Genomic DNA, 23752 nt, shown 5'->3' with positions numbered 1-23752 from the left:
TAATATTTTTGTCTTGAAATAATGTCATGCTTTTGAAAAGTAAGTGAGTCACTTTTGTAATCACAATGAACTTCAACAGGCCAGAAACTTCAATAAACTTTGACCAACAAGGAGGGAAGTGGGTTCCCGTCTGTGAAAGGGAAGACCCAAGGTCTCAGCCTTGAGCAACAGGTATCAGTAGGATAGTTAAGCTCAAACCTGCAGCACTTCTTTTGCTCTGGTGAATTTGATAAAAGTGCTTTTGAACCTGATAAACATGGGGTGGGTTAAGACTGTCTGCACAGCTGCAAATGAATCACATTTTATCTCAAAAGGAGGCATTCAGTTTGCTGATTTTCCTAACCAGCTAACTCCTGTCTGCTCTAAAGCATTACAAAAGAGCTCTTACAGAAAAAACCAAGAGTGATTAATTTTCAGTACCCAGTGCTTTTCCTCCTCATTACACAGTTTCCTTGTACAGGGACAGTTCTGAATGCCTGAGCAGAAGGGGCAGTCTGATAAATCCTTTCTGGGCTGTTACAGCCTTAAAATGTGCCACTCCAGTTACCAGAATAGAGGCAGGACCAGTTACTAGATGCCTCAGGGAGGTGACTTTTTTGTCCATGCAAGGGGAATCTTTCTGCTTCTTGTGACACATGAGCTGATAAGTGGCTGGATGGAAAGTGCAAGTGACAGCAATGGAAGGTGGATGCTTGCCATGCCAATATATCTCAGAGACCAGGTGGAGTTTTTACTGAGCAAAATTAATATTTTACTACTCCCCATGAATGGATCAAATAAATTCAGCAATAATCTAGTTTCCATATAATGGGAGAAAGCTTTCATAGTCACTTAGAAGGCAGTGTCTTAAAAAACTTTTTTACAGCAGGTAGTTCACCAGCTGACAACTGGACTGAAGGCATCTCACAGATTTGATCTCCTGACGTTACCAGTTGTAGAAACTGCTCACCTGCGACACATGCAGTATTGTTTGGGAATGCTCAGCAATCTAGTCAAAGTGTGGGAGGCTCAGTGTCCAGCTGTGGTGCCTTTCAGCACATTCAGCATAGTGCTGGGATCCACTTCACAAAAGAAAACAGCAGGGGTCAAAGTGGGCTCTACAGTGGGACAAGGAAGTATTCCAGAGAAAAGATTGGGAAGAGTAGGGATGCAATGTTAGGGGTGCCACCCTGAGGGAGTGGGATGTATCACTAAAGAATGGGGAAAATAAGAGCAATGTCCTGAAATTCTTATTTGTAGAGTGGGGGTAGCTGAAGGGGGGGGTACCCCTCTTCACAGTGTTGAGGAGGTGGGTTAGTGTGATAGGAGATGTGATAGGAGATCGGCCAACATTGCAGGCTGAAGATGATGTACAATTATATTCCACCCTCCCTGGAGCTCTGCATCCCCTGCTGAGGTTTGGCCACCAAAGACACTCCAGTTATCATTCTGTCACAGTTTCCCCCACCATAGTACCAGGGCTTGGCATGGCTATTTCTTGCTAAGGTGTCAGAGTTTCATCACACACATCTCCTTCCATCCATTAGGATCCTGCCTGGGTGGATTTTGAGGAAGTGCAGGCTGTGTCTCCCTGACTGCCAGCAGCAAGAGTCATTTCTTCTTGCACAGGGAGAAAGGGAGCAGAAGCTCACTGTGGACAGCCTCAGTGCACAGCATGGGAAGGCTGGAGCCACCTGACACCGAGTGCTGAGCCACAGTACAGCTGGCAAGGGAAGGGGTGAGAGTGGACAGGCATGGGGGGAAAGGCCTGGAGCTAGGGAGCATCAGCAGGATCAGCAGTGAGACTTTTCCCTAACTGGATACTCACTGAGAGTTTAGTCTTAATTTAATCTGTCAGTGAGACTTGGGTTTGATGGGAGACACTGGAAGACAGAGGGAGAGTGCAGGAGGGGTGGGTTGGTACAGAGTGGTGACCCTGGCATGGGCTGTCTGAACTCTAAATGTGAACCTAGAGGTGACAGCAGGAGCTCAGGGCAGAAGGGCTACCTGCCTCCCTTCCTCTCTGGCCGCTCATCCTCTCTCCTGACACAAGACATCTGGCAGACCTCGTCCTGGAGAGCCACCCATCGAGGCTCTCCTTTCCACACCCTCACAGAACATCCTCCTCCCTTCTGACCTTTACTGTTCCTTCATTAATTACTCCTCATGAAAATGTGCAAGTAGGAGAACTGGATTCATTGACATGGTGTGCACTTCTGGAAGGGTGTTAAGAGTAATGAAGGACAGAAAATGGAAGCGGGGGGGATTGAAAAGTTTACTTCACATGAAAGGATGAGCTTTTTCATGGAAAATAATTTGCCAAATGAAGTAATTTTTTATTGTCATATATTATTTGGGGCTTATCCCAAATAAAATAGGTCTATTTTAATTATTATGATAGAACTAAAGCAATGTAGTTTCCCTGCTGTCTCAACTTCTGACATGTCAAATCTATAGCTATATTTGTATAAAGGTGCTTTATATTGGGATAGCTAGCTCCATACAGCAAGGAAAACCATCATTTGGATGTGGCATTTTTAAAACAACATAGTTACATTCACCCTCTTACCCTATTTTAGCTTTTATTTTTACATGACCTCCTCCTCCCACAATGGGATTAATTATCCCAATGGAACTTGCAGAGCTGGCCTTGGCATGAAGAGAATGAATTGTTGCTGCCCATATACTTATACAGCTGTGGCAATCACAGGAAGTAATAATGTACATGCATGTATGCTGACTTTGAAGTAGAACATTTAGTTTAGTTTAGTTGGATTTAGTAACCAAAACCAGGGTACGTGTGTTTAATTCTAACACCTGTAAACTGAAGTGAAGGCATATTAAGGACTAGAATACATTTTCTATATGTGAGAGCTGAGGAATATGTAATAGGAACAGCTCTCACAGGGAGGAAAGAAAACTACAGCTTTTTTTGTGTGTGCAACAAGATTATGCACAGCTCCAGAAGCAACTGGAGGCAGTCATCACCCGTGGCATTACAGAAATCTGAGCCTGACTACAAATGCAAGCCATAGGGGCTGCAGGGGAAGCAACTACAGAGACTTCAGAGAAACCTGGGGACACAACTGCTAAAGTTCATATGCTGGATCTATGAGATAACTACCAACACATCACAGGGGAAAAAAAGGAAGCAAGGTCCCAGAAAGAAGAACCTTTCAGTGTTCAAATCCCTTTGTGAATACAGCATGTAGCTTTCTTCCAGCAGTCATGTTCAATATGCACTATGATTTTCCAAGACTGAATCAAGCTGTTTCACTTAAGGTAAAACCAATTTATTTTTTACAAATCTGTCCATCATTCTGAGTATTCATGTCTCTCTTAAATGCACATAAAACTGAGTTTTGAGCAAGAGGCTGATATTTGTATATGTACAATGGGTAAGCTGATACTCAGGCAAAGCCTTCAGGCTCAGCTACAACACAGCTAAAATAAATCATGTCTAAATGACATTACTAAACAGTAAAAAAGTTATATAAGGGGTGTATTTCATAATAATAGCAGTGTTCTAAGTTGTGTAAGTTAATAGATTTGGCAAATATTATCTTCCTCCACCAAAGAACAGGATAAAGCAGTTTTTTAAAAAAAATTTATAATTCCCCAGTATCAACTTTCTGAGAGTCTCTTTATTCCCTATTGGAAAAGAGGCCATTTGTTTTAACATTTTGGTTGTTGCTTAAGAGGTTTTACATAATTGTTTGCACTAGATATCAGGAACTTGTTTGAAGAATTTGGGTGAGCCCAAAAAACCATCTTCACTTCTCCTGCACTACATAGGTCATTCTTATTGTCTGCTCTAAGGAGAGTACAAACCAGAAACATCCTCTTTATTGTTTCTTTCATGGTTATTTTTTTCACCATTAAGACTAAGCAAAAAAATTGTTCACTTTGGGTAAAACAAAAATTACCTAGTGAAGCACAGGGCTTCACAAATCATGTAAGACTGAGTATGTCTAGAAGTGATAATATCTGTGCTGCCCTGGTAAGAATATGAAGAATCACAGAAGCCACAGGGACAAACTTTTAACACAGTATTTAATCAAATGTGGGTATGTTTATTTCCATACACAGTTTTCTTTTCCTTCTTCAGCCCATACAACAATCCAGTTCAGTAAAGTCTATAGGGAAACCAAGGCCATGTTGATATTTTCTTGTAAAAGCCTGTTGTCAATTGCTTGTTGCTATCCTTTCTCTTGAATTAAAAATACACTAAGTGAAGTGACAGGAGTAATCACTCTAGCTTTAGGTGTTCCTAGTTTCTTTGTGGCCTGAAGAGACATCAAACTAAGAAACAAAAATTTATACCATATAGGCACATTTTGTCCTGTACTAAGATAAACATATAGTGGTGTAAAACATGCCCCTTCCACTCAATTTAATGACAGTAAATAGCACTACTAATAACACCTGCAGGATTGTCTCTCTTTTTATCAGAACATCTATAACCACTTTTGTCTTCTCTATTACCATTATCAATTCTAACAGTTGCAATTTAGCTGGGTAATAATTCAAATAAAATGAATACTTCCTTTATCTTTTTCACAACAAAAGGTGCTTCCAGGTTCTCATTTCAACAATGAAGAAATACTTGGTTGTATTTTAAGGACAGTTTCAATTTGAGTTACTTATTACTTTTGAGTTCTTCCATTACCTTTCTCCACATGTATGTTTAAACCTCCTATTGCAATTATTAATACGTATATGTTAACAGGGATATGTTTGTAATATTTATGATATTAAATGGTGATTCCAGTACTAGCTGTCAATTATTTGAGTGGAGAGAATGCAATCAAAGGATGCTGCAAGGTCTGCTATTGACACCTGCTGTCCACATTCACCTTGGAATGGCTTTGGTAGGCAGGGTTGTGCAACAGTTACCAAGTGGATGGATAGGACTGGAGTGCTGAGGGGGCACAAAGAGATCAGAAGCAAAGAGCCAAAATGTTGAGAACAGAGATTCATCAGGAACCTGCAGAAGAAAAGCTGGTCCTTCTTGGGGAGGGTTTCCTCACCTGAGATTTAGATTGTTTAAACTCCTTGGCCCTCTAAAAGCCCCAAGTTGTGTTGGTATAAAAAAGCAGAGTCTTTGAGGTTTTTTTCAGGTTTCTCCTGTTGTTTATTATTTGATATCTCAAAATTTTCTCTGCTCCCAGCCGAGGTCCAGACAGCAGCTGGGACATGAGGCGACTGCCTCTTGAGGGGATGTTCCCTTACATTTATACAGATAATTACGTGTGGGTTATTTATTATTTTGTACCAATACCTAGTGCCCACACTAAAAGTGCCATTTCTACCTTGCTCCAATCCACTCTAACTACTTTGTGCCATCACCACCCCAAAAGATGGAGGATGAGGAAGAAGGAGAAGTACATGAGGTACCACCCAAATTCCACCATCTTGTCCCCATTTACCTCTATTCTATGAACCCTAAAACTACTGAATTTTGTATCTTCTACTGTGCTAAACTACTGTTTTCACATCCTGGTGATGTGAAAAATTGCATCCTGGTGGTTTGCAATTCCTTTCTCTGTGTCAGAAGCCTCTCGCATGGACTAAAATAAAACCTGGTGTTTTCCTGGGCTCTGTGCCAAGGTCTCCAAGCCCCCTGAACCAGCTCCACACCCCCGTGTCCGTGGCTCAAATTCCCTTCTTTGGGTCCCAGGTCATCCAAGGGGATGTCCTGGACTCCAACAGGTCCTGAATCGTCACTATTTTGAGGTCTCCACCTAGGGACATCTAGCTTACAGTCCAGCCCTCACCATACTGTTCCCAGCAAGCACCAGCTGTCAGTGACTGCTGCTATCTAGTACAAAGTCAAACCTCCAAGCTCTTGGCTATCTTTACAGCAGTAGGACATTCTCAGGCTGGCTACTGATGGCTCTTCTTTTTGTGTAGCAGGGGAGGTACAGGTTACAGTAGTTAATCCACTAATGAGGAGGATATGCTGCCATGACAGTGCAGCTAGGGAAGGGTTAAAATGCTGGAACTCAAGGTTGAGATCAGGAGCTGGGCAAAGAGCAACAAGACTCTGAGGAAGAGGTAAGAGCCAGCAACAGGGCACACAACAGGCAATGAAGCCAGAATGATTTTGACAAAGAAGGAAATGGAACTCTGCAGGGTCATTCCTCCTTTCATATAAGAAGGACAAGCAGATAAGGTGTCAGGAATGTCAGAGCAGATAGCTCAGTACAAAAAAAATGGGCAAGCATAACATATACCTGAAGAAGTAAATGCCTTTTGCAGCTGCTTTTTCTCAACCTCTTTGGTTGGAGTGTGAACTTTTGCCTCATGCACCTCCTACCTTCTGTAGTTCTGTTAAAGGTCCTTTTTCCCTGCTTCATCTGCTGGTTCAGTAGCATTGCTGTTGCTGCACTTAGAGATGGCACCAGAAGTTATGGGTTTATACTGCACAAGGTATGGAGGTGGCAGCCAGTACTATACCAGAAGAAAGTACCTTGAGTTAGATGCAGGGCAGGAGAATGTCAGAGGAGTGGCAATGTGTTTTGCTCAAAGGTTTTACACTCCTGGTTTTACACAAAGTTATTGTGCACAACAAAGTTGTGCATAACAAGCTGAAGAACTGTGGATTAGGGGAAGCCCATAGATACCCTTAGGTTTTCTTCTACACACAAATTGAGAATTGGGTCCTTTACAAACAACTTCTGAGGGGCCTGCAGCATCAGAAGAACTCCCTTCCATCTTTGCTACAAAGCAAACCAGAGAACTCAGCAAAAACCATTACAATTGTATCCTTCTTCCTCTCTCCTTTGTTGGGCACAAGACATGCTTTTGGTGGAGACAATTGATGGGATGAAAAAAAACATCCGCATTATTCTTTCTCTCCTCTCTTGCAGACATTAAATCAGTGCTGGAGTTACAGGAATCTACACATTCATTATCCTTCCAGCTGGAATCAAAACATGAGTGTATGAAATATGGTGTTCAACATCTTTTTCCTGGGTTAAAATTCATGTGCAAAATAAATCTTTTGGACTGCCACTGAGATAATCAGAGGGTAAAAAGCATTCCTTGTGCTGAACTGAATGAAGGAGAAATTTCACTAACTTGGTTTTGGCTTTAAAATCATACCAGATACCAGGACCTATAGAAGAGCAACTTTTCAATAAACAAGTTAATACTTAACAGTGAAGTCATCAGGTATCCAAGGTCCTGCTCTGAAACTTGGATTACTGATCAACCTGGGTCACTAAAAGTTCAGGTTGTCTGTCTTGTACTCTGCAGACAGCATGGCTGTTTTAAGCAATGCTTCTGAAGCTGAAAGACATAAATATCTCATGTTTGGGTTTGGTCCAGGTAACACCAGCAGGTCTGTTTGACCTTATATATAACACAGGGCAGTAAAGGAGAATATTTTCTGTCTTCACCTCTTCAAAGTATTAATTGAAACATTGACATTTTATTGCCAGTTAGGCTACAAGCATTTATGAGTTAGTAACAACACTCTTTCTTTAAATACCCAGGAGCCTAGAGCAGAAATTACAGCTGTTTTGAGCTTTAAAAAACGTTTCAGATTTCTCACGCATATAATCTTGTTAAGTTTCTCCAGGGTGATGCTGCATTTTGATTCACTGTATAGATCAAGCAGGTTCCACAGAACCAGAGGTGAACATCCGATGGTAGTTTCACCAGCTCTGTGGTTTTAAAGGAAATAATAATAGAACACTGCTTTAAAATAACAGGATCACACATGTCAACTAGATTACAGCAGTAAGGGCCATATCGGGGCTTTTCCTTAACCACCTCCAGGGATGGTGATTGCACCACCTCCCTGGGCAGCCCCTTCCAAGGTCTAATCACCCCTTTTGTGATGAAATTTCTCCTGGTGTACAATCCACACTTCCCCTGGCCGAGTGTAAGACTGTGTCCTCTTGTCCTGTCACTGGTTACCAGGGAGAAGAGGCTGACCTGGCTATAACCTCCTTTCAGATAGCTGTAAAGTGGTAAGGTCTCTCCTGAGCCTCCTTTTCCCCAGGTTAAACAATGCCAGCTTCCTCACCTGCTCGTCACAGGACTAATGTTCCAGACCAGCTTTGTTTCCTGTCTGCTCCAGCACCTCAAGTGTCCTTTGTAGATTGAGGAGCCCAGAACTGGACACAGTACTTGAGGTGTGGCCTCACCAGCGGAGTACAGGGCAAGTGCTGTGTATGGGGGGAAATGATGTATCTGAGCAAGAAATAGCACCTTAAAAGCAAGTAACACTTGCAAATGAGGCGTTTTCTCAGAAACACCTGGCGAGGTGAGGGATGGGAAGAACGCGAAACGCCGGCAGCGTGGTAAATTCCTGGGAGTTTATAAGAGCTGCCAATGAAAGGGCCGTGAAGACAGCCCCAAGGCGCCGTGACGGCCGGGCCAGGCGCTCCGAGCTCTCCCCTCCCGGGCCGAGCCGGGCCCGGACACCTTCGGCGGCGGCCCCGCCCGGGGAGGCGCGGAGCGGGGCCAGGAGGGCGCGCCCGCCCGCGGAGCCCTGCCCGGCCCCGCCGGCGCGGAGCGGAGGCGGAAGCCGCGCCGATGAGTTGTGCGCGCTGGGCAGCGGGTGTGCGGAGCCCCGCGCTGTGCCGAGGTAAGAGCGGAGCGGCCCTGCCTTGTCCCCCACGAGGATGTGGGGACGGGGCGCTGTCATCGCCTTGGCCGCACTGGCCGCGGCCCTCTGGCTGCGGCTTGACGAAGGTACAAACCTCCGAGCGCCGGCCCGGGCGGGAGGCGGGGGCGGGCCGGGTGCTGCCGGAGCCCGCGGGCGACCGGCCCGGTGCGGGCTCCCCACGGAAGGAAAGGTCGCCGGGCCGGGCGGCCCCGCCGGGGGCCGGGCCGAGGCGAGAGGGAGGCGGGGGCGGCCCCGTGACGCTCCTGCCGGAGAGCAAAACCAAAGCGAAGGGGCGGCAGCGGGGCCCGGCACGATGCAGCCCACCCCCGCCTGCCGCGGGGGCCGGCCGCGCCGCTCACCTGCCCCGCGGAGGGACGGCCGGGGGCGGGGGAAGCGCTGGCAGACCCGACCCCCGGCAGCGCCGCGGGGGCTGCCGAGGGCAGCGGCTGCCGGGTCCCCGCGGGCCTGCGGGCGGCGCCGGCTGCGGCGCGGCTGCTGTGGCGGCCTGCAGGGGCAGCGCTGCCGCGCGTGTGTGCGCCGGTGCGGGGTGCGGGGGGAAGGCCGCCCGCCCCGGCCTGGGTGACACGGCGGCCAGGGCGCAGCGATGTCGCTGCCCGCGCTGGCGCGGCGCGGCCCGGCCCGGCGGTGCGTGGGGGTGAGGTAGGCGCCGAGCGGAGCTGCAGCGCCCTGTGTGTGCGTGTGTGTGTGTATGTGTGTCTGTATGTGTGTGCAGGGATCGCGCTCCACTGCGGCGGGGAGGGAGGGAGGAGGAGGAGGAAGGGAGGGAGGCAGGCGCACTGTGATGAGCAGAGCCTCCAAGTCCAGCCAGCGCCGTCGTCCTGTCGCTCCCAGCGGAGCCCGGGGCGGGGGAGCGGCAGCGCACGGATGACTGCCTGAGTGAGGGGGAGGAGGGGACCGCGGCCCCGCGCCGGGTGCCCGCTTGTTTTATTTTTCATTCATCATCATCGTTTTCGGAGGGGGCGAGTCAAGGGGAAGAGGCTTTTTTCTTTTTCTCTTTTTTTTTTTTTTTTTTGCCACCTCACCACCCCTCTTGTTGCAGGTGCCCGCACCGCAAAGCGGCGCCTGGAAAGTTTTGTTTGCTTGCGTGCGGGCTGCGAGCGGCGGCGGCCCGGGATGCGGGTCCCGGGTCCCGGGGCCCGGCTCTCCGCCGCTTCCCGCCGCACCGCGGCTGCCGGGGCTGGCGTAGGCGCCCCCTGGGAGAGCCGCGTGCGGGCATTAAACCCCCTCCCTCCTCCCCGCCGCCCTCCTCCGCCCCCTCCGTCCCTCCCTCTCTCCCTCCCTCCCTCCCTCCTTCCCTCTCCCCGGTGCGCGGCCATTGCAGTGACCCCGGCCGGCCAAGGATGATTACGAACACGCGGGGCTTCTTGTGGTCGGATCTGGAGACGCGGGCGCTGCTGGAGATCTGGGGCGAGGCGGACGTGCAGTCGGCGTTGGACGGCAACTTTCGGAACAGCCATGTGTACCGGGACGTGGCGTGCCGCCTGGCCGAGCTGGGCTTCGAGCGCACCCCCGAGCAGTGCCGCATCCGCATCAAGGGCCTCAAGCGGCAGTACTACCAGGCCCGGGACGGGCTGAAGAAGAACGGGCACGCCCGCAAGATATGCAAGTACTACGACGAGATGGACCGGATCCTCAGCTGCCGGGGGGGGCCCGACGGCGCCCCCGAGCCGCTGGCCCCGCCGCCCGACGGCGCCCCGCCGCCCGCGGGGCCGCTGGCCGCGCCGCCCACGCCGGGCACGCCGCACAACAGCCGCGAGCTGGACGCCGAGCTGGACGAGGACGCCGGGCCCGAGTCCCCCCGCGACAACTTCACCGAGGATTCCGGCGAGTGCTCTTCCTACGCCGACCACCCCATCAAGGTGGAGTGCCCGTCCTTCGCCATCCCCGTGCCGCCCGGTGACGGTGAGTAGCCGGCGGGCTCCCGGCCCCGGGTGTCCTCCCCTCACCCCGCGGGCTCTCGTAACCCGACTGCCGGCGCTTCCCGCAGCTAGCGCGCTTCCCAGTGGCTTTTGCCTTATGCTGCTGCCCCGTCCTTCCTGCTTCCAAACCCGCTCGTGCACCTTGCGCGTCCCCGTGAACCGGGGAGCCCCGCAGGGGAGCGGGCTGCTGCGGGTGCTGGGAGTGCTGCATACAGGGGAGAGGGAGATGCTGCGGACAGGGACCCTAGTGAGTTTTTGTCGCTATTTATCAATGGGAAACCCGTGGAAAACTAGCGCAGAAATTACCGAGACAAAGTGTAAAGTGGCATTGTACAAGAAAATAAGGATCCTTCTCGCTGGAGGATTTTCCTGTTCCCTGCAGACTGTGTGCAGTTTTGCTAATCGGTATTAAAACGATGATGACGATAATACCTGAGAAATCTGCTTGTTGTTGCAGATGGGCCAGAAAGCTAGGGGAGACCTTTTACATAATAAATTGCATGGGTTGTTTCAGAAACACTGCTTCTAACTTTATTTGGCTTGTGGACAGAAACAGCACTTCGATGAAGCCTGTCCTTTCCCTGCAGGTTCTTTACCCTCCACATTTGCATTGTGGAGATGCAGGGGAAATGTTGCTTGTTTGTTTTCAATCTAGATTAATGCAGGGTTTTTAATATGAACGTGAACCTGTCTTCAGAAGTTGACATCACTTAGGAATCAGCCAACTGGCTGATGTTTAAGCAACCTTCTTTTTACATTTAAACCCCATCAAAGAGTTGTTTACACTAATGTTCTTTTGAAATGCAAATCTAGAATGCCAACAGACTGAAACTCAATTTAGATTAATGTAATTACCTGCAATACACGAATGAGACTATACTATTTAATAACCTCCACTTAAACCTTTTAAGAAGATGAAAAAGACTCCTATTGTTGAAGTTTAGTACTACAACAATTAAAAAACGCCTCTGTGATTTTTCTGTTACCCTTGCACCTTGGCAGAAATTTGTGGGTTTGCCTTAGTACTCTGAAAGAAAAATATCTCAGATAAATACAGCCCCTATTGAAAGTGTATCCTAATGCTTTGTGTGAGATGTTAGGTCACATCTTGTAGGGAGATTTTTTGCTGCTTTCCTCTTAGAAAATTGTTTTCCATCAGAAAAGTAATTGATTCTTTCCTTGATTTAGGCTTTAAAGAAGTCAGTGCTCCAACTATTACCCCACCTCTCAATCAGCCCAAAAGATCAAAAAAACGCCATACGAATTTGACATTGGATAAAATGATGGAAAAATTCCTGCAGCAGAGCATGGATACAGATGAGAAATTTTACAGATTCGAAGAGCAGAGGCTCAAAATTGAGGACAAGCGTCGGGAAGCTGAGCATGCTCGAGAACTCCAGATGTTACAGATGTTGGGACAGATGTTGGCTGGAATTTCTTCCACGGTATCACAAAGGTCACAATCTATACCTGCAAGTCCACCTCGGAGAGCGAACCATCGTTCATATGCGGATAACTTTAACTATAATGCTATGACAGCAACACTTTCTCCACCGATAGGTACTTCCTTCTACAGCATAAATAAAAGCTAGGGTACTTTTAAAAACTTCTGTGTGAAAGCACTGGTAGTAAGCAGCTTTTGAAAATAAAAGCTAACTGGAATTATTTAATACTGTGGTGAAGGTGTTTGTCTGATGTCAAATGAAATGAAATCATTATTCATACCACTGCACTGATTATTTAATACAGGTACATTAGTTATAACAACTTTTAGCAAAATCATACCTTTCGAACCCTGTTAACCTTGGGAACTTTTCTCTGTTCATGTCTCTCTGTACAGTGAAGTTAGAAGCTTTATATGTACAAGGCAAGTAGGAGAGTTGCTGAAAGCAATCTGAAAGCATTGCTTACTTTGTAGCAGAGTTTTTGCTGCTGTTCTGCTTGAAGCTGTCAAGCATAGCCCAGTATATGAAGTTAAGGCTGTGCATGTGTTTTTTCAGGGCTGGGAAAAGAGTGGAGTTTTGCCTAGACTGAAGTAAGTCAGATGTTAAGATCTAGCTTCTTTGAAGTTATTTCTTTACAGTAAGATTCTGAATCTTATCAATTAAACGTATTATTTTAGTAGGTGTCATAGAAGAGGTAAATATTTGCTCATGTATTTTTCCTACACCAGCGCTTTATAAATTCCGTGGTCATCTGAATTTACTTGAAAGAAAAAGGCAACGTATCTCAGGAGTTGGTATTTATGCACAAACTCTTCCTTCTGTACCTCATATGTGGGCCAGAAGCTGATGGAAGCAATCATTAACAAACTTCTTGGGATTTGTGTGCCTGTGGCATTTATCTTTATCGTGGTCTCTTTGTACATGGTGGTAGGCTGCATGAGCAGGAGGAAATCAGGGATACTCCATCAGTGCTGGAACTAGAGTCAGATTGGGGCTGAGTGGTTGTAGCCTGCTGCATGGAAATGAAACAAGACTTACTCTGTTCTAATTCTGAATTTTATACTGCTTGGAAGAGGAAAAGTGTAGTTTGAAAAGAGAAAAAAAAAAAAAACCCATCCAGGATCAGTGTTGAATAATCTGGCATGCTAGATCCTAAGGGGCATTCTCTGAGTCCTGAGAGGCTGTATCAGTTGTGTGTTAGTTACTGTTTCTCTGTAAAATCCCTGGCAGACTGGGTGGTTAGGCCTGTTGAGGGTTTAGGCTGGCAGATCTGGTTGTGTTTTTTGAGTGGATAGTTGGTATGTAGGATTTCCTGGTGGCAGCAGATTTTGGTGGGATATGAATGGATACAGTATTTCAAATGTTTTCACTTTTAAAATAAAGGAAAACTGGTGTGCTTTAGAAAATCCCGTAGGAAATCATTTGAGTTTCTGGACTTGGGGTGAAGGCACCTTCAGGGCCTAACCATTACTTCTGGAAGTTTTTTTCCTGAAAAGCTTAATTATGTGTAACAACCTGAAACTGAGGTTCAGTTTTTCTCACTAGATTTCATCATATGTGTTTACTATACTGCGCTGTGCAAAATTGCCTTTTTTAACTGTGGCAAGAGCAATTTGAGATTCTAATCTTCTAATTGGCCAAGGTGTAAAAAAGTGTTTATGCTAAAATGTGAACATAATGCTTCAGGCAACACATCTTCTAAGGAATTAAGATTTCATTTATTAAGGGCTGAATATGTCAGTGATTCTGTAGGTAGAGTAGGGCTATATTAAGAATGGCTTTTTGCATGATTCTCTGTTTTCTCTCCATTTATTATGTAGTCACTTTATAGTCACACATGAACAAGAACCAGCAGCAAATAAAGAGGCCTTCTTAACAACACTGCACTTTCAGGGTTCCAAGCTATATAATATACTTGTGCGGTTGAAAACCAGCAAGTGTATGAAGTGTGATTTAAAGAAAATAATCTGCCCTATTTTCAGAGGAGATGAGCATTTTTTTCTCCTCTGGGTCACTGCAGTGCTATTTTGACCGTAATCCAAAACAGGCTGTGGGGTTTTTCCAATTTTTCTTTTTTTAATTTTCATTCCTTTCCCCCCCCCTTCTTTTATTATTTCTCAGTAAGAGTGGGATGCCTGTATACAAAAGCCAAAAGATCAGCCAGGAGTTTTCATTATTATTGAAGACTAAAGCATACTATTACTGAAGATTAACATGTCTTGTTTAGGCTTAGATTCTGTGGAAGACAGAGAAAAAGATGCATTTTGCTGATAGCACACAGATTTGAAATTTTCTTGTTTATTACTTTTTTCCCTCTTACTATGTCCAGTATTTCTGGAACAGTTTTTCTTCTTTTATTTCCCCCCTCTTCTTTTCTCTCCTCTATATTTTGGAGTTGGGGCATGGAGTTACTGAGTTTTATACAGCTGAAAATAAGGAGCATCATGGGAGTTATTTTCTACATAATTGTTACACATGTGTAGTAGTTCCTTGAAAGCCTTTTAGAAGATGTGTAAAAAAGAAAGTAAGCATGGCTGTGATCTAGGACACTGCTATTAGCATTCAAATAAACTGCTCTTCTGAACAGGATTTTACAGGTAATGAGGAGTATTTAAGAACTTGCTCTTTTAGTGTATTTGCTGCAGTTTACAGTTAACACATCATTGATAGAGGTAGTGATTTTCACATTTTTCCCATGTTGGGTAAATGTTTTAATTCTTTCTAGTTGTAATTATCGAAATAATTTTTTTCCTAAATTTTTGTAGCCTTTTGAAAGAGTCATTTGATACATTGCCTACTGAGTGTGCAGTCGTTTTAGTATGTGGCTTGACATGTAGCTTTGCTTCAGAGATCTGGAAATGTGTTATAGCTAAAAATGGTCTTTGTGTGATATTTGTGATGTTTGCATCTAGTGCATTGGATTATAGTTTTGCAGAAAGATTTTCACTGTGCTTTGTAACCGCCTACCAAAATAAAAAAGCAGTGAGATAGGCCCTGATTCTGCTAAGAGGTGGAAGGAAGTCTTTAAGGGGAAGCAAAATATAAGGTAGGGTGTATATTTAAAATTTGGTTTCAGTTGCTTTGTGCTTGCACTGTGTCTGGATATGTTTAGTACTTACTAAGTGTTCCTATTTCAGTTGAGCTTAATTATGGAACTGATTTCAGGCTGAACTGAGAAGGTATTTCTAGTTACAAATTGTTTGTTTTCTGGGTACTTGTTTCTTTCTGTACCTGAGCCCTAAATTAGGACTGTGAACAGTCAGTGAAAATGTTCTCAGACCCTGAATGCATTTTTATAATGATCACCGTCCCCAGTTACTCACTGTTCTAAAGGCCTTCAAGTGACAAAGGATTTGGATTTTAGAAGTATGTCACTTCGTGTATCTTTGTGTGATTATATTAACGTACATGAGTGCTTAAAAGAAATGCTTGGCAGTAGTTTAAGAAAGAACATTCTTTGAAGTAACACTTATTTTCTTCTTTTCAGTTATAGAGAGATCTTTTTCACTGCACAGAACACACACTCTGAAGGACATGGAGAATATTTTTCAGCTGGTGCGCAATGTGATCCCTCCTCTAACAGGGAAAAAACATAAAGGTCAAGATGGTCGTATAGGCATTATTGGAGGATGTCGAGAGTAAGTTAAATAGAAATTTATTTTTGCTTCTGATAAAGCTTTGAGATGTCATAACTACTTGTAGAAGCCATTCAATCACCTTACACTTAAACCACAGTTTTCCAGAGAGCTTTAATACTCCATCATCATGACCATGCATACTTAGGAACATGGTGCCTTGCAGATGTGTTGCAGAGTTCTGATACTGAATGTTATGGGAAATTAAAATGCTATTTGTGTCTAGTTTCTCTTTTTTGACCACCAAACTCTCTGCTTTCAGTGTTAAACTTCCTATTTCATGATGAGATTTTAGAATAAGTAGAGTAGAGTAAGAAAGTGGCACATCTGATTTTTTGCTTTCTTGGAACCTGCGTGTCTGTATTTTCTTATGCTACGTTTTCTTGTGGGCTTTTTATTTTGATAAATATTGGTGTTTGCTAGATTCTGTCAGTACCTTGTTTTATATACTGGAGTAATAGACATATCCTCTTTCAGGGGAGAAAAGATGTACTGCATAAAGAGTAAAATAGAGCTGTCAAAGCTGGGTCGAATAGCCAGGAGTTAGAGGCTGATGGTCATAGGTTCTTACCTCTTGGCTGAAGTAAGCACCTTTGGAGGGTGATTGTGTTCATACCTCTCTCTTCAGTCTTTATAAAGAGAATTTAGGGCAAGTGGAATCACAGTTTAGGCACTTTAGTTAAGCATCTAAAGCCAGATGGGATTGATCCAGGTCAGATCCCATATTTAGCTTGCAAACAGTTTTCAGGTCTTGTTTTGTTTGCCTCTAAAGTTTTGCCTCTGTTACTTGAGAGAATTTTGCTGGTTTTGACATGGTCTTTGTAAACATTTCTGTGAAAGATCATTATCTAATCTCACTACTCTGTTTCCTAACCTAAATTTTATTTCATTTTAGGTACACTGGAGCACCATATTTTGCTGCAATTACAGCTCTCAAAGTGGTACGTGTTCTTCTATACAAGTTCAAAATGAATTTTTTTATCATTTCTGTTGCCTAGGTATCATTTTTAAAGTAGCTTTCATTCTGTAGTGCATATGAACTTTGAGCTCTAGAAGGTCTTCTCTTGAGCAAACAAAATCCTTAGCCTGGAATTTGTAGAAATACTTTGTAAACGTGTCATTTACTGTATTTCATTCACTGTGTTTCCATTCTCTGTTTGAGGTGAAGTTAGAAATATGTCCGGAATTTGACAATTTCAGGGACTTGCATAGGAAATTTCAGGACTTGATGAAATATTTTCTCCAGAAGTGAACAATAAAATAACCTTAGATTATTGTTTGAAGTTACGTTTTTGTGCTATAGTGAGTTCATCAGAAATTTTTTCTGGACCTGATAACTGTGTTGAATGAAATAACTTTCTTTCAAAACTTAAAACTTTAGCCTAGTAAAATTCTTACATGCTGTAAGTTTAAAGGTTGTGGGTGGAATTCAGTGTAATTTCTAATTGCACATTTTATTTGCATTCTGGTCTTCAGCAGAAGTATTTTTTAAGCTTTTTTTATTTTTCTTAGAAGCATGAACTTCCTTATTTTATTGACATATTAAATGGCTAAACAGACTACATAAATACAGGGTGATTGTTTGAATGTAAACAAGTCATGCTTATGTAATAAATATCATTTTCTGAATGCTCTATTTAGTGTGTCAATTCATTGTGTATGTTTTTCTTTTTGAAGATTTCTCTCAATATGTAGGTAACTATTCCAGTAACTAATTTTATGTGTATTCTGATTTTTTGAGTTGATAGCAGAAGCTTGAGACTTAACTCCTCAGCTTCAATGTTTATTTAACATAGGGTGTGTTGCCAAAATTGGGCCAGCCTTTTCTTGTATAAATTTGGCCCACTGAGTAAAAAATGGTAGGACTAGAAATGTATTCATGGGTTACCATAGCTATATTTTGTACGTTACAGTATGCCTCTTATGTAGTTTTTCTCATGTTCATCTATGTTCTTTTGTACATGAGACATTGTAGTCTGTGCTCATCTACAGATGAGAAACATTCCTCAAGTGAATAAAAATCTGAGATTTATGTTTTCAGTCATCCTGTTAGTGAGAAACAGAAAAAAAAATTGGAAGTTAGATACAAAAAGATCAGAACATTTCGTATTAGTCTATGTCAAAGTAGAAGACACATAATAAAATTAGTTTAAACTGCTGAGAAGAATTCAGTTGAATTGCTATTTGAGTAATCTTTGGAATGATAAAGTTATTATTAAGTATAAATTTGATAATACTGTTTGCAAATTTTCTTTTTTAGGGTGCCGATTTATCCCATGTGTTTTGTACCAAAGATGCAGCAACAGTAATCAAATCATATAGTCCAGAGCTGATTGTTCATCCAGTTCTGTAAGTGACTTATGTTTTGTTTAAATGAGCTAGTCAGGCGTTCTAGTTTTAATATTTCAGTCTGATAATGGATTAGTTTGTGTTATTTCTTTTGCTGAGTTACTGGATGGATGAGCTGGAGATCACAATAACTCCAGGCTTTGTCCTTTCATTGCAAGCAGTTGAATATTTAATATGGGACAATCAGTTGTGAATTTCTTTTCGTGACTGTCAAAGTACAGGTTTTAAAAAGCAGAGATGTTTCTTTCTGCTTCTTGCTGACATGTTCTGTGATTGTAACACATTTACCAGTGAACAGTAGCAGGATCCAGAACTACAAATTACTACAAGTCAGCATTTTGCAATCTGCATTTGAAAGGCAAATGGAGTGTGTTCTCTTGCTTCTTCAGCCCTAATAGTATTTAGCAGGAGTGTGTGTCTTGTTTTCCTCTCACTACTGTGTACGTAGACACCTATGCAAAATTACAAGGCAAGAGAGATGCTAATTCTCCCTTTTCTTCATGAGTATGTTGCTTGAAATGCACACCTGTTCTTGGGAATAAAGAGATGTTCCAAAATTATATAAAATACAGGGTTTAATTAACAAGACAATGAAAAGTTTAATAAGTAACTGTCCTCCTAATTGGGAAAATCAGTTGTGTGTATGTGCTTCTCTGAATTTTTATTCTGAAATGTGTTACTGATTGGTGAACTTTCATAGGATAAATTTGTTTCAATTAGATGTTATGATGGCTTGCAATGAGCGCTGCAAATGAGAATTAAGATTTGTGCCTTAGGTATATGTGTCTGAGCTTAGCTCACACCAGTGCGTGTCAAAGTCTGTTGGTGTACATAGCAAAGCTGTGATTAGGGTAGGAAAAGCATAAGTTAAAAACTTGCTTGTCAGATACTGCTGTTAGGAAGGATTTATGACAGTAGAAATACTTTGGTGTCTGAGAACAAGAATGTGATCTTCCTTTTGGGGATGCCTGCAGTTGGAAGCCATAAGTTTGTTGCATTCTGATGGTGGATTTCCTTCCTGTCACTGGAGACAGAGGTGCTTAGAAGGAAGGCAGTTAAACAGGGTTGTGTTTTGTTGGCAGCTTTCCCCCCCCACTCCCCAAAGGTAGAAAAAACCCATAACATTACGGATTTCAGAGTAAATAAAAATTATGTTTGAAAGCAAGGGAGAGATGGGTAGGGTTTTTACCAGTACGACTGTTTGCCTCTTCAATCTAAAAGACATCTCTTCAGTTGATGTTCTGTCTGATACCATATGATAGCAAATGCAGGGGAGAAGCCTAATGGCAATATTAACATCGAACTTGGGGTGTCTCAATGTGTTCCACTTGAGATACAGCATATGGTCATCTTGTATGGTAACGAGTTGACCTTGCCTTGGGAAAAGCATTGTTTGCAGTGGTTCTTGGTGTCTAGTAATGGGAAATGTTAATAGGAGAAATAGAAGCAGCACAGAGGAAAGGGGAGGTAAAATAGGGTTAACAGTAAACTTTCTGTTCATGAAAGACCAGATCGTGCCTGCTAACTAAGAGTGGGAATTTTTTATACACAGATTCGCAGTGTCTTCTGTGGAATTCAGATTTCAGTGAAAACTCTGATCTCTCTATCTGCAAAGAGAACTTTTGATTTTAAACTTCTGCTCTACAAGTTCCTTCAGATGTACACAGTACAATCCAAAATTTTTCATATCCATGTGTCTTTAAGTCTGTGACTCAGTATTTAATACCTTCATTAAAAATCAGATTAATTTCATGCAGGCAGCTGGGCTAATTGCATGATGCAGTTCATCTGTAAATATTGTTTATGTGACATTCAAAATTAAAAAAATGCAAATATCTGAGTGTTCAGATTTTATTTATTAAATTTTCTCTTCATTTTTATCCCTTTTGCTTCGTTCTCAAACTGGGACAGAGGGAAAGAGAAAACAGCGTTTTCTAGTTAGAAAGGAAAAAAATCTTGATTGACTCTACTGAGCCCAAGCTTTATTGAAATTTACACTAAGAGCCTATTTTTCTTGTAAGGTCCTTTGTCTTCAGTGTCACACTTTTCCTATGATCCTTTATGCGTTGTGGAGCCGTTTGAGTTCTGCAGGCACGGCCGGCTGCTCTTGATTCCGCGCCTGATCCCTTAAACAGGCTTTGTACTTTCTCCCGGGCCACGCTTCACGCATGGAGGAACCTCCGGGTAAAACCCACGAGCAGCTAGGTCATTGTTTTCTTCTGTGTGTCTCCTTAAAACTTGGCTTTGTTATGATTTCTCCATGACCCTTCAGAGTAACTAGGTAGCTGTTGTACCACTCTGTTATTATGCTAATCATAATTATGGCCCCGTGTACTCAACTCCCTGTTTGAACAGCTTGGCGTTTCGCCAGGGTTCAGCTGCCATTTTGTACTGCTGGCAGTCTGACATTTTATCATCTTAGCTGCCACTGCTTTCTCTCCTGCCTTCACCTCACAGCAGATCACCTCAAGGGAAGAAAATGCTCTTTTCCTGCCCCTTCCGAATGCTTGGTCTCCTCTGGCTCATTAGAGCTGCTATTGTGGATCTTTGCCAGTATGACTGGTGAAGGTATGTGAGAGTTAGAAGTTTGACTGGGGCGTTTCAGGTCTTTGGCAAATGTCTGTCACTTGAAGGATGCAGAGAATGTTGCGTGAGAATGATTGAGCAGGATTGCAGAAGGAGGGTTATGAAAACGAATGTCCATCTTGCAGCATTGCCAGGGCAATTCCATGTGACCTCAGACACAGTCCATCCCAGGAATCCTTTTGGTGTAACGCTCTGTGCTGGGGACACTCATAGTGCCACTTTCTCTGTGGTTTTTGTTTCTTGACTTCATTCCCTGTAAGTGAATGTGAGAGCCGGGACTGCGTGTGAGAGCCTGGAATCAGGAATGATGAAGCTTCAGCACCTGGCTCTGTGCCCTACCTGAACAGAATAATGAAAACAGGGTGTCTAGGGGCTGTGAATAGTCAGTATTATCAGTAGTAACTTTTCCTTTTTGTTCAGGGATTCTGTCAAATGCATTATGGCCCCTTCCACAGCGACTTCTTATTACTCAAAAATTGACCAGCTAACCAGTTCAATATTGTTGATGTCCGACTTTTTGCTTTCCTGTGGAGAAGCAAAACGTGTGTATTGCAGAAGTTGGGGTCTTTTGAATAGTGGAATATACCCAGTCTTGGTGACATCTACTCTCCTTGGTCTTGTCGCTGCTGCCCCAGGTTTGTGTTGCATTTTCCTGTTTTATCAGCTAATGTGCTCCTAATGTAAATGCTTCACAAATACAGGCGAGAGAAAACTTAGCTTTTGCTTTTTTTTAAGTTTTATTGCAGGTGTTCTCTGTGTGGATTTTTGCTGTAGATGTGTGCACACTTCCTTCATGCATTTCTGATGAAGAGTTTTCAGCAGATTTTTTTATATTTGCCATGTTAATGGCCTGGCTCAGATCAGGTTGCATAGGTTCCTTAGATACTTGTTTTGGGTTGGCTTATCCTGTGCTGGTAGGCAAGTGATCACAGACCTAAATGAGCTATATGAACCCAGCTGGTTGTCTGTTAAAAGAAGAGAAAATAAATCTATTGTGCCCTGTATTCCCCTCTTGCAGGGACTTTTCATAATTATACAGAGATTTTCTTCTCTGTAGGTCAGAAAAGAGCCAGATACTACTGGGTAGACCCCTTGTAAGCTGGTTATCAGACAGTTTGTAAAGTCAACAGTTGATATACTCCTTGATCTCCAGGGTTTTATCAGAGAAGTAGAATGAGGTCATTAATTTCTTGTGGTGCCAAAGAGGTGATGTAATTTTACATTATCCACCAAAAAAACCTACCCTTGAACCCATGGATTTAAAACTAATACCTTTCTCTTGGCTGGTTGTATCTCTGAGTTAGTGTGGACTAGGAAAGATTGTCAGAATTACTAGAGGTCTTACAGTTAATTGCAGAGTTCAGGTTTTGGGTTGCATTTTGAAAAAGATTATTCTTTTGAGTTTGGAATAAGAATAATTGGGAAGAAAATTCCCCTGAAGCTGGACTGTATGTTGAAGCCAGGTAATGAAGAAACTGTTTCTTTAATGAAGAAACTCAATGAAGATCAGGGTTTCTGGAACGTATTTTACCTAGTTTTATTGAATTTTGTCTATGTTTTGACCATTTGAAAAAGTCATGAAAGCGTATCATGGGTAGTTGAGGCCCTGATAAGTTCTTTGAGCACTCTGAACCCGTACCAAATAAAGGACCAGGAATAATCTTAAGATTTTTGGCCCCTTGTAATTTATTATGTGGCAAGGAGATTCAAAAGTGTGGATGCAATGTGGAAGGATGCTCATACTTTTTAGCTGTGTTAGCTAAGAATAGTTATTAAACACTACTTTGGTGTAATGCTGGCACTAACTTCGCTTTTGGATCAGCTGCTGGAAGAAGTGCAGGGTTGTTGTCACCAGGGAAAGTTGGGAAATAGAGATTCCTCCAACAATCAACAAGATGTCTCAGAAGTGACTTGGCTGCTGAGTCCCTATTACACCTGCAGAGAGGATGAAAGAAGACATAACTTTGTGATCTTTCTTCCAAAGCCTCATTTAGACATCAGCCTGGCTAGGAATCACATGAGAAAGTTTGGGGTTTTTTCTTAAGTACTTAGGGGGAGATAAAGGCCAGTTTGAATGTGCTGATTTAGAGAATTTAAATACATAGACTCTTTCTTGTTCTACTGTGCAAAGCCATGGCCAAAACTTGCTTATGGACATGTCTCCTGTGTCCAGCTTTCTTGGCAAAAAACTGCTCCTTCTTTGCTGTGTGTTGCAGAATGAATAAAAGCTGGGAGGTGTATTCACTCTGTACTATCCTCCCTTCCTGTTGTTGCAGAGGTCCCAGAAGAGGTGATCCCAGAAGAGGTTTTGTCACCTCAAAATGTGAGAAGTACCCAAAGATTTTTAGCATTGCCACAGGGAGTGTTGCTGTCCTTGCTGCTTTCTGATGTGTCAGAGACATACTCCAGTTAGATCTGGCCAAATTTATCTTCCTGAATGCTTGCCATACTGCTGCGATTTGAAACCAGGATCAAATTTCTTTGATGTTCAATCTTTCTTGAGTTTGAGTGAAGGCAGGTCTCCCTGGGTTTTGTTCTTGAAGATTTTAGGATCCCTCCTCCCTTTCTTTCTCCCCCAGATGACAATAAGCAAAGCAGATATTTAGGCTGAGACATGTCCTGTCTTCTCATGTGTCCACGGCTGATTGGAAGTACTCCAGCCTTCTGGGTATTAATTCAACTATTATCTATGCCTTAAGGGCAGGCTACCAATGTGATAAAAGCTTGTCACTTTATTTACTGGTTTTAACATGAAAAAAAAAAGTGCATTATTTTTTCTGGAGACACTTTAAATGTGTCCCTGTCTGAGGGAGACTACATTGTCATCTTCTTTCTGTGGCTTTTGAAGTCACGAGTTTGGTTGATTGCTTTTGAAAAATATTAGACAGATTGTATTTATCAATTCAGTTCACAGGAAGTATAATGGGTCAAGGCCACTTTTATGAACTCTGAAAATAGGAGGTCAAGACATTTGGTTATCATTATGCTTTTGGGGAGGATTGTCATAATACACACTGGTAATGTTGTTGAGATCAAAACAGACTACAATTGCTTTAAGTATTTGTGTATATCTAAATTCAGGTCATAAAATGATTGTGTTGGTAGCTGTGGTATCTTTACAAGGCTAGACAAGGTTGACCTTCAGTGCTGTTGTCACATCTATGTGAGAAATCTCAGAGAACGGAGTCAGGCAGCAGC

The 23752-nt window shown here is 43.2% G+C and overlaps 1 protein-coding gene across 5 annotated transcripts in view; it reads left to right on the top strand.

Moving 5' to 3' along the window:
* Positions 1–8359: 8359 nt before the first annotated feature.
* The window catches only part of NAXD (NAD(P)HX dehydratase), a 48630-nt gene continuing 33237 nt past the window's right edge, over positions 8360–23752 (top strand). Inside the window, exons 1-6 of one of the 5 annotated variants that reach the window (XM_066313817.1) lie at positions 8360–8578; positions 9942–10522; positions 11728–12099; positions 15472–15622; positions 16515–16560; positions 17880–17968. In XM_066313817.1, coding sequence (XP_066169914.1) covers positions 9961–10522; positions 11728–12099; positions 15472–15622; positions 16515–16560; positions 17880–17968 — 1220 coding nt within the window. In that variant the 5' untranslated portion in view covers positions 8360–8578; positions 9942–9960. Of the gene's footprint in view, positions 8579–8603; positions 8686–9040; positions 9260–9941; positions 10523–11727; positions 12100–15471; positions 15623–16514; positions 16561–17879; positions 17969–23752 lie in introns of those variants that run through there. The other 4 variants (XR_010742992.1, XM_066313816.1, XM_066313819.1 and 1 more) reach the window with 4 other exon arrangements.

The sequence above is a fragment of the Sylvia atricapilla genome, chromosome 2, assembly GCF_009819655.1.
Source record: "Sylvia atricapilla isolate bSylAtr1 chromosome 2, bSylAtr1.pri, whole genome shotgun sequence".
Classification (NCBI taxonomy): Eukaryota; Metazoa; Chordata; class Aves; order Passeriformes; family Sylviidae; genus Sylvia; species Sylvia atricapilla.
The sequence above is the reverse complement of the archived record's forward strand: the minus strand, read 5'-3'. Positions and strand labels throughout refer to the sequence as shown.